This window comes from Glycine max, chromosome 20 (assembly GCF_000004515.6).
Source record: "Glycine max cultivar Williams 82 chromosome 20, Glycine_max_v4.0, whole genome shotgun sequence".
NCBI classification, from domain to species: Eukaryota; Viridiplantae; Streptophyta; class Magnoliopsida; order Fabales; family Fabaceae; genus Glycine; species Glycine max.
The window spans coordinates 42,793,096-42,805,087 of NC_038256.2; the positions used below are offsets into that span (position 1 = coordinate 42,793,096).

At 33.2% G+C, this 11,992-nt stretch overlaps 1 protein-coding gene across 1 annotated transcript; it reads left to right on the forward strand.

The window, feature by feature from the left end:
* Positions 1-1,609: 1,609 nt before the first annotated feature.
* On the forward strand, positions 1,610-11,992 carry LOC100306486 (uncharacterized). Its single transcript, NM_001248801.2, is given in 5 exon segments — positions 1,610-1,774; positions 8,473-8,608; positions 8,746-8,903; positions 9,413-9,479; positions 11,721-11,992. Coding segments are annotated over 4 exon segments (456 nt in total). The 5' UTR covers positions 1,610-1,774; positions 8,473-8,476; the 3' UTR covers positions 11,820-11,992.

Below are 11,992 nucleotides of genomic sequence, written 5' to 3' on the forward strand. Positions count from 1 at the left end.
TAATTAAATCTATCTGCCAATTGGCCGTGACTTTCGTCCATGACTTAATAATTTATGGAGAGTTGGGTCACCTTATAATGCATGAAGAAGATGTATATGGCTCCACCATATATGTTTATCGAGAGTATTGATTGGCTTGCTAAGGCCTAAGAAGGCCTTCTTGTCCCAAAATATGGGCCGGAAGAAGGTCCTATGATGAGCCACCTGTTTTTCGGCAATTGCTTTGCGCATCAGGAAACTTGCTTGTGCACCCAGTGCTTTTCCTGTTTTTCCAAAATTACCCCTGGAAAATTTATGGATCTGCAAACCATAATGGGTCCATACGGATTGGGCGGACTTTTTTAATTTAAAATTAATGGCCCATGTAGGATTCCAACATGTGACTTTTAGGTTATTAATACAAAGCTCTAACCAATAACCAATTGAGCTAATAGACCAATTATGTTATAAAATAATTAATGTTGTTATATATAATACTAAAATTTATAAAGTAAATTTACATGTGTATTAAATATGCATTAGAAATTTTAGTATTATATATAACAACATTAATTATTTTATAATACAATTGATTTATTAGTTAAGTTGGTTAGAACGTCATCTTGATAACTTAAAGATTCGAATCCTATATGAATCATACAGATTGTCAATCCATAATGGGTCCATACAGAATACGGATATGTAAATTTGCCAAGGGTAATTTTGGAAAAATAGAAAAAAGCTGGGTGCACAAATAATTTGCCAGGTGCACAAAGCGAATGCCCTGTTTCTTTTTTTTTTTTTTAAATATAACTCTCGTGGCTGACTTAGCACTTGTACAGCAGTGTTCATGCATGCGTTAATTTTCATTTTTTTTATCTTGCTTTATCCAGGGACATAACATTCATTTTATCATGTAAATATAATATGATTAATTTACTCGCGATATTTGATGAATATATATATATATATATATATATATATATATATATATATATATATATATAATTAACATTTCAATTTCATTAAAAAAAGCAAATAATACTTACACTTCCTAAGTTTTTATTTTAATTACATATAACACTGTTATTTTTTCTTCTACACTAATAATCTTTATGCTTCAAAACATTACATTGACATCTTCTTATATATTATACTAACACTTCTATGATAAGGTTATGGTAATGATTAAAGAAATAGGAAGTGTTTTTGTAATTTACTAAAAAAACTTAGAATTAGGAGTGAAATAAAGAATAAAAGAATTAGTAAAGATAAAAAAAATAAAGGAGAAATATAATGGAAAATATTATGTGGTAATAATTTGTATCTATTAAAAAATTATTCGAAGTATAGGAACATTAAAAAGACAAACCATAATTCTTTTAATCTGAAACATTAATTTATATAAAAAGTTAAAAACCCATACACAAATTTTAGACTTTATCTATCACTTTTTTTTTTTGAGGTAGTTTATAAATTGTTAGTTGTAAATTTCGATAGCTAAATGAAAGAATTATCTATTGCTTTTCTCTTGCAATAATATTTTTTATTATTGGCGACATGTATTTTTTTAGACAATGGTTTTTTAAACATTTTTAGATACAAACTATAGAGGTCTCCCTCAAACCTCACTCTCCCTATCTTAAACACCAGTCCCTGAAGGTCCCTCGAAACGTGCTCTCTCGCCAACGTCCATTCTGTGCAGTGGAGCTCGCATAGTGAGGTCGCCCCTGCCGTGACCTGTCTGCCATCTCGAAGAAGTGTTATCTGCTGTGCGCCTTAGGTCATCGTACCGGTAAGTTTACGAATCTCGTAGCCTGTAACATGCTATGATGAAATGTTAAAGTGTTTTTGCAATGATTCTAGAAATTAACTTCGATTGGTGGGTTGGTTCCACTCTATCTATGGACTGAGTATGGTGGAAAGTTTTCTCTGTTTGGAAAGGAATTACACTTGCTTAACTTTCCTTAAAAGTGGCTTGTTTCCTTCGAGGCTTCCTTTTTTCTGCTAATTCTTTTATATATTGGATGAAGGGATTCTATTGTTTGATTGTCTGCTGCAGCAGGGGTTTTTGATGTATGCTTTTGTTTTTGCATTAGAGACTTGTTTATGTTGGTGCTGATTTGTGTGGTATGCATCACTTTTTTTGTCTCTTTATGGGAGCTTATGTAAGAGACTATGTATGTTGTTGAATCATGACTTCCGTTGTGCTTTTGTTCAGCTTTCTTTTGTTAAATATATTATTCTGTTTACAAAAAAAATAATTTAGGTTCCAATCTCACTACCTATGTGAGGACCTTTCATGCCCTGGCTCTTATAAATCCCTAGTCCACAACTCACCTAAAATTTTCATTACCAAAAAACATGGGGTATATTGTATCTCATATACAAGTAAACATATTATTGTTCCTTAACCTGCAATCCTATCAGCACAAGTACTAGAATCCCACACAACTATATGAACATCATTAGGCTAACAGTCTAACACCCTACATTCTCTTCATGCATTCCATGGGTTGAGATTCATTGACTATTTATACAAAGAGAATGAAAAGTTCTTTATCCTTCTAGACAACCTCGACCAAGATCTAAATTAATCATATCAAACACAAAATCTGTAATAGCAACTTCATGAATGAATACAACACTATCTCTATGCAGCCGAAGATACCAAACAACAGCAAACCAAACAGTCCACCATTGATGTGTTGAACAAAATGGTTTTTAGATTCCATTGGCAGCATCACTAGGATTCCAAGCCAACCATAACAGTTAAACAATTATACATTTCTCTAGTAAGTTAGCAAGCCTATGTTAAGAGCCCTTAATTGCAAATTCGCAAGGGTTTTTCTCTCATCTTCCTGACTTCATATATCTCTTCATCTCATCTTCTCGGGGTACTTCTCGGTCTTCAATTCATTTTAAACCTAGTTTGTGGATTGTATTGTCACCTCTAAGCTCTTGGTCTGGTATCTTTTCTGTTGCTTGAGAAGTTGCTTGCTTCACAGTTTCATGCTATCTATTCAAAATGAGGAAAATGAAACTGTATTTGTACTAATTCGATTCATGTATGCTACAGAATTTGAAATTAATAGTTGAAGATTCATGGTTTGCCTGTTTAATCCAATTCTATTTTGTTTGTTTTCTTATTTTAGTAAAAAGCACTAATTGTTATTTTTATGTCAGAATCAATGTTAGAAACTAGTTAAACCTAGGGAGAGTCAAGGAGGAAACTTCTAAATGTTTGCCATCAAGTTAAATGGGAATGAAGTTAGTGATGTGGTGCTTATATAACACTAAGAAACAATTTTTTTTCCTTATCATTTCCCTTTTCCTACGTACCTATCCTATATAATTTCAACATGTTTGAGTTTCTTTCCCATAGTTATGCAAATTGTATGAAGATAATTGCTCTATGTAGCATTTGACATGTTTGAGCCTAGCTACTTTCAATTTTGACTTGGCGACAGTCATGTCACCCTTCAACCAAACAAATTAAGATAAGACACCAAAGCAACAGCCGAAAGAAAATCATAATTAAAGGAGAATTTAATGCCATAAATGTCAGATGTTGATGGAAAAGCCCTGCAATACAAGTGCCAAAAATAATAAAAGAACAAAGTTATGACAAATCAAAGCACACGGAGAACTTTTTTCTCCAAATCTGCAATACACGCCTTCTTGAAAGAAAAGGTAAAACAAATTTGTAACTTAATGTTTTCAAAGTTCACTAAACTGGAAAAGTCCAGAATTTAATTTTCTTCAACATGGGGGCATGTCTGGCGGTGGTGGTGGCAATGTTAGATTTTTAGACTCTCCATCCTTCACAATAAAAACTGTCTCCATACCCCAAGATTAGTGGCGTTCTAGATGGCAGTGCATAAACCATACTCCTGTAATTGAAATCACATGCATGCAATTCATGTAACAAAATTAAACTCTCAACTTAGAAAACAAAAAATGGAAAAATAAAAAAAAATTCAAATTAATAGAATTAAGATGGTATTCCAAGCCACATACCAGGGTTTACAGCCTCGAATCTAATGGCAGCCCATCCATTTATAGGCACAACCACTGTATTCAAATAAGGAGGATCAACAAGATTGAAATTCATGTGGTCCACGCTTTGGTTAAAATTGCCTAACCCATATCCAACAACATGGAAACTGTAGCCATGGAGATGGATGGGATGGTCTGTCCCTCCAACAAGGTTTGTTGTCCCTTGGAAAACAATTTCAACTGTTGCACCATAGTTCAACACATTAACCCTAGTCCCTTGCTTTGGCGTGTTAAATGTTATAGGCAAAAAATCCCCAATGAAGTTAAATATAAAGGGTGGAAATCTAGGAAATCCCGGTTTAAATACCCCATTGATATGACATTTTGTGTTACAAATCATACCATTGTCTGAGAATCATTAAGCACATGAAGCTTGCTGCATGCTACCATTTTTGTTAACTTTGTTCAATTCCATATTCTTAAGCTTTTGTTTAGACACCAGTTTACTAGTTTTACATAGCAGACATTGGTTTCTGAAGAAATTTTTTATCGCATGTAGTCATATTCTAGTTTAGGATAGGAAATTAATTTGTTTATGTAAAATAGGATAAACCGAGGGATATTTGTGTGTAAACTGTGAGTCAGAGAACACAACAGATGCTCGTTTATATAGACTGATAGTAATAATCACACATAATTAGAGGAGTTAAGTTTCTCCTAAATGGGATATGTTTCCTACAAATCAGATCCTAATCAAATCTATACATTAAATGGGATATGTTTCCTACAAATCAGATCCTCATCATCTTCTTAGCATAACCCAATATCTCAGCTTTGGCTTCAATTTCTTCTTCCCATCCATCAAAGGATGAATCATCATTTGAATCAGTATTGGGTGCAGCAAGTTTTTCAAAATCATCCCCTGCCTTGGATGGTTGAGGCTGAGGGTGAGTTACCACAGCTGGAGCTGCTGTTTTATTTTCTTATACCTTTTTGGCAATGGATAGCTTCTCCTTAGGCTCATCTATATCCATTTCATCTTTACTCTAATCCTTCTTAAAGTCTCCTTCCTCTGCAGCTTCAACAAAGACATCCTCAGTAAACCACTTATTCATGATCTCCTCCTGGGTGAGCTCTGCCTAATCATTAAGTAGCACCAACAATGGATTTGCTCCTTAATCACCCTAATCTTCATCTGAATCATACTTGGATTGAACAATATCATCATCCTCACCATCCTGAACAACCAAAAGGTGATAATATAAGTGTAACAAAATTATTTTGCACCCACTCAGCTAAAGAAAAAGAAAAATAAAACAATAATGGTGTTTCTTCCCTTCGAATGTTTAAATATTGAAATCTTTGCATTTTTCTGTTCAAAGGTTTTGCAAGTTTCTTGCTATCTGTTATGCTGATCCTTTGAATTAGTCTAACAGGTGTTTGCATAGGTTCTGTATTTCATTTGTCATTACTTCCATTTTGTCTTCTGTTTTGCTTATTGGCAACTTCAATTCCTGATTCTTCTCCAAAACAAAATTTGTACCTCTTCTTGCAATGGCATGAACTCCTTATGAACAGAATCTGTTTGTGTCAAAAGTTTTTCCGCCTTCTGCTGAATCAAGGGGCCAGTATTACTGCCCAAAGTATCAGCTAAATCTCCAAGCACGACAATTGCTGTCTTAGCAAACAACATCATCCCTGGAAGGACAAGAGGCACCAATAAATTAAAATAACAAATTCAAAAATTTGAAGATGCAAAATTCCCAAATAGGCAGAATTAGAATTAAAGAAAATTACATACAGCCCCAAAAAACACTCAGTATACAATTTTATTTGTAATTTTTTATAACTAAAAAGAAGAAGAAAAAAACTACTTCTCTGCCTTCTACTGGAGGACACAACGTGTTTCATAATCTAGATATTTCATCACCAATTAATAATGCAATGAGGACAAGATAACAATTGAGACATGCAGAGATGGATCATTCATTTATAAAGTTAAAGAGAAACTATCTTTCATTTATGAAGTTAAAGTGAAAGCATCTTTACACCCGTAAAAGAAAAAGCGAGGACCACCTCTGTTCCCCATTATATCAACCTACTTCCCCACTTATTTCGCTTACGTCCTTAGCATGAATATATAGATTGTTGGGGAAATCGAGGGAAGTAAAGTCGAAGTAAACACGAGGGGCGGAAGTCATTAGAATCAGAGACTCATTAGGCCATAAGTTTTCACTTAGGTGAATCAGAGCCTTTCCTTGTTCTCCCATTCAAAACATTAGCACCAACACCACCACTTCCCGCACACCAAAGCCTAACCCTTTTCCTTTTCCCAAATTTTCGCTGAACCCTTTCAATGACACCAATCCTTTGGATTGGATCTTTCAGGCATACCCCAATATTTTTCTTTTTGCCAAGTTCCTTGGGAAAATCACCTTCCTATGGCTGTGTTTTTTATGCAAGGGGATGCCTTGAGTTGGTTGAAATGGATGTACCATAATAATCAACTCACTGATTGGTTTTCTTTCCTTCGAGCCCTTGAGCCTTATTTTGGGCCATCTTCTGATGAAAACCACCAAGTAGAGCTCTTTAAATTGCACAATTATGGGTCTATTTTCTGACTATTAACTTGCTTTTGACACGGGTATCCCACTACCACTTTATTCTTTTGTGTCTACACCAACCCCACCTACCACCAAACACATTTTTTCACTTGACCCTTTGGCCCACCAAAACCCCCTGCTCCAACCCAACTTCCTTGCTTCCTGCAACCTTGAGAACAAGGTCTCTCTTGGGGAGACAATAATGGATACAAAGACCACTTCATCCAGGCCCAGAAAATTCAAAGACTACATTTGAATATCCTTCAAACTTCTTTTGGCTTTTTCTCCAAGGCTTGATTATGGCCAAGTGTTTGGACAAGATGTTGTGTCCGTTAGAGACACAATAGTATACATTCCAGCTTTATAATGATTGAGATTCTTATGAAATGAAATATATTTAGCCTTACATGTAATGTAGCCTAGTGTTAGCTTGTAGTGAGTAACCCTAATATGTGTCCCAATAATGCATCACCATTAAACTCTTTTCTTTACTAGAAAAAACATATGTATACTCCAAGATCAAAGTCAGACTTCTTAACAAAAATGTCCCCGTAGTACCTAAGCATCCTAATTCCTATCCATGTTGAAAATCATAAACTTTTCCTTTTGCTAGAAAAATAACTAAATTGACCCAACTAGTCTTTTGTCTAGTACCGTAATACACTAAAACATGAATCATCCACATTATCTAAAAACATTACTATTTCAAGATCAGCCATATAAGTTACATTATAATTTATATATACAAAAGTTAGAAAGATTCCTAAAAATACTGTCATTCGAGATTATTATTATTATTATATCATTATGATTTTTTTATATATAAAAGATAGAGAATTGAATATATGAATTATATTAAAATTTATAAAAATAACTACCAAACAAAAAGATTAACTGACATAAAATTATTTCAGTTTAATCAAAACTCTCAATTTTGAGTCTTGGGCATGCATGATAGTCATCTTATTCTACTTGAACTAGATAGATAATTTAGACAAAAGAAAAATAATTATTATTGAACATATAAATGATATTTTAAATTCATAATAAATAATTTATATTGTAATATAGCATTACAAAATGAAAATAAATTTAAAAATAAATTGAACTAAACAAAAGATAAGTAAGATCTCTAAAGATGTGATTTGATCAAAATTCCTAAAATGATCTTGGTTGATAACTCTTAAAAAACGGAAATCATTGGAGATAACTAATCTTACTTATTATAATTTATAACTTTATACAAGTTTTGTTTAATTATCGATTTAGTTTTTATCGTTTTTAAATTTATCAATTTTAGTTCCTATAGGATTTTTTATTCAATGAAAGTTAATATGTGAATTTTTTCTAGCATTCATATCTTAATTCTCACAATGTTCTTACCGTTAAAATTTTTTAATTAAATAATTTTAACGAAAAAAATCTTTTAAAAATTAAAATATAAAATTTCATTTATTAATTATAACAACTAAAAAAATAAATTTAAAAACTATAAAAACTGATGAATTAAAGCTACTAGTTTATATACAGAGAGAGGGATAGAAAAGGTTAAACGAAACACACAGCGGCGAGTTATACTTTTCATCGTTCCCGTGTCTCTCGAAGCTCTTCATTGATTCGTGGCCAATCTTGCTCTCTCTCTCTCTCTAAATTCCTTCTCACTGCCACCAATGCTTATTCCATAAGTTTTCCTCTAGTTTAAACCTATACCAATTTGATACACCAAGGTTTTGCAAACCTTACAGTGCGAAAACTCGTGTTCATCAATCCTTTTCTTTTTCTTTTGTTGTTGAAAATTTTGGCCAGACTTTGGAAAACAGGTTTTGTATTTATCAATCATCAAAGCATAGTGTATGTGAATTTGATTGAATATTAAAATATTTTGGTGAAGGAAAATGAGTGACATGTTAACAACATTTACGAAGAAGAAAGAGGTGGATACCATCATCAGAGACACCTTTGATAAAGTCGTGGTCCTCCGCTTTGGTCGTGCCTCTGACCTTGTCTGTCTCCAGCAAGATCACATTGTATGTTTATGTTTTTATCTGTTTCCTATGCATTCTAATTTTGTTATTTCTTTGTCAAAATTAGAATATTTTTTTATTTAATTTCACACTCTGCCATAATCAAAGTCATTTGTTGTGTTTTTTTCTTGTTGACACAGCTTTCTAAAGCAGCAAGGGATGTGTCCAAGTTTGCCACTGTGGCACTGGTTGATGTTGACTCTGAGGAGATTCAAGTCTATCTCAAGTATTTTGACATCACTTTGATACCATCTACAGTGTTCTTTTTCAATGCTCATCACATGAAAATGGATTATGGGTATGGTCCATGCTCTTTTGTTTGTTGGCTTCAATTTCTGGCATACTTCTTCGGTTTGACTTGTGTTTGTTTCGTTTTATTATGTTACACGTGGTAAATATTGTGTTAGATGATTTGCTTATTGTTAAGATTCACATTGAAAAGTATTGCTGGTTACAGGAAAAATTTCAAATTTCGAAAAGTAATGAGGTTTTCATTCTATTATTGTTCTTGTTGTTATTCTATTGTTCTTTGAGAAAGTACCGGGTATTGAATGATTTGATGTGGACAGTGAAGTTATGCAAGACATGAATGGGTTTGTCTAAATACATAATACTGATTTTTTGTTTTGTAATCTTTTATTCTGTAAAAGTTGAACAAGTATTTTAGTGAAGTGTGGTCATCTTGTCGTTGCGCTTGGTACGACAAAGCGATTCCCCTAAATTGCTGGGCCGTGATTATCTTGTATTCTGACTTGTATCGATTAATTTAGGGAGAAGTCTTTTGACACTTATTGCTACTATATGTAGGACTGCTGATCATACTAAATGGATTGGTGCTTTTTACGCAAAGCAAGACTTCGTAGATGTTGTAGAGGTACATATTCTTGTTTATTGGACTAACAGGGTATTCATGTTGATTTTTGATCTGATTGTCATGATCATAAATTGTTTTTAAGTGCTAGTCATTAATTATTTAGCACTGAATTTATTGTTAAAGTAGTAACTAATACTATGAAGTAAAAGCATAAAAGTAAGCTTTTAGTCTTGCAGATACTAAAATTATCAAAGAAGATAATCCTACTTTTATTTGTCAACATCTGCTTCCTTTTTCTCTTATTTTTTGTTTTATAAATCTTGTCCTCTAAACTTCATCAAAGTATAATCAAGAGGCCATTTAAGGTTTTAATGAGAAAGGGTCTGTTTGATAGCTAGTCTTAGTTTGTTGAGAGGACATGTAGATAGCAGACCCCTTTGGATGGTGGGCAAAATCGTCAATGCTTAGAATTTAGAAATGACTTACTGGCTTGTGTGAGCACTGCTATTTGCTAGCATGCTTTCCTCTTTTATTAACTGTATTTGTTTTAACTGTCTTAGCCAGTTGTAAATTGATTTCAATTTTCTAGTACTTGATCTTTTTCTTTTTCTTCCCTTGATAATTGGATGGGAGATGCATAGTTGTATATCTAGGGTTCATTTATTTGGTGTTTGGTTAGCTTCTTTATAACTTTACCCACTTTTGGTGTTTGTACTTATAGTTTAATTGCAAGGGGAACCCCAGGAGGATAGTTTTTTATAATTGCTAATATATATCACTTTTTCGTTCCATTTCATTATAAATCCTTCAATACATAGGAGTCCTTGCCAGAGACGGACCAGAGCCATCCTTGTGCTTCATTTCTAATAAAAATGAATAATACAAATTAATAAAGAAAAAACACACTAAAGGTTTGTACGAAATAAGCCCACTAGACTAGTAGGAGAGGAGGAAGTGGTTCTTTGTTAGATAGAAAATGGGAGTTTTGCTCTGTCAAATGTTTCAAATTTTAGTTTTATTCAAGTGTTAGTTCCTAGATCTGTCCTTAATAAATTGAGTACATCTTTCTTTGGCAACAATTAGGCCTTGTTTGTTTATTATTTTCAAAAACACTTTTCTGTTTTCTAAAATTTGTCTCTAAGCACATTTGAAAGTGTTCAACCCCTAACTACATTTTTGTTTTGCTGGAAGTCATCTTAATTGCACTCACCTATTTCTGTTTTCTATTTTTTCTTTTAGTTATTCAGTTAAACCAATGATTCATTATTGGAACAGATAGCAACAACCATCTCATCTGGGAAAAACCATCTTTTTCTCAACAACATCTTTGTCTTTTGATCCAATAGTGCTTCTTTAGATAGGAACAGATTTGATAAATATTGATAACTCTCAGATAGAGTATTAGAATGGAAAAATTCATTAGATAATGAACTATTGATTCTAAGCCATCTCTGACTATGAATCAACAATTCAAAATGTTTTTCTTGTGTATTCTTGATAAACCAGTGTTTATATGTAGATGTAGGAAGATCTGTTTGGGAAGTAAAATATTCCCTTGACATCTCTTCATCTGTAAAGAATTGTTGATGTGAAAACACAGAGGCAAAAGGCTGATCTTTGAATAGAAAAAAGAGTGGATCTGCGGGGTCCCGAATGAATTGGCTTATTAGAAAAAAACCCTGTTCTTTGGAAGATCTATCTCATGTCTGGTACTGCATGGTTCCACCCTGCAATAACTTTGAATCATTCTCTTGAAGGCCCCGCGTTATTGTGGCTTCTTTGGGCTATAGCACCTTAATTGTACTGGGTGTGACGGGGTGTGTTTAGTCACACATCAACTAGAGATAAGACTAAGTAATGCTTATAAAGCTTGTGCAAGGGGTTGAGTTAGGTTAAGCACAAATTTAAAGATATTTATAGAAGTTTGTCTCATGAGCCCTTGAAGAAAACAGAAGAGGATGAGAAAACATCTCCCAGCTATTTTTGGTTTTTGGTCCTTAAAACACTTGTTTTGGAAACACTTTTCAAAAACTTAAAAGAGATTTTGAATGAGAAACAGGATCCTGTGTAGTGTGGAATTGTTTTAGAAAACAATTTTTGAAACAAAAAAGTAAAAAGGAATCAAACGGGCCCATGAATTTCAGTGTTCTAATAGAATTCTTTTGTTTCTGTTTTAATACTATCATTCGCAAAAATCTCAAAACAATTTACAAATTACCAGTCTCTGGTGGGAATCTGGAAATGTTTGCTCTTCAGGGGGTTATCATCAGTATTCACAAAACTGTTTCTATATTCCTGCAGGCAATATTTAGAGGAGCGATGAAGGGAAAGCTTATTGTGAATTGTCCTCTCCCGCCAGAAAGTATACCAAAATTTCAGATACTATACAAGGATGTCTGAAAATTGAACTCAACCCTTTACTGCTTTTTTTTTTTCTTTTTCATAGGGATAGTTTGTAAATACACCAATGGTCACTGTTCTGTTTTCTTGTCTTTCTCCTTTTTGCTTAGCATGCACTGACCCGTAAGCTTGTGTCTATTGAATTTTTTCTCACTGTTGATTCATGAAATAAA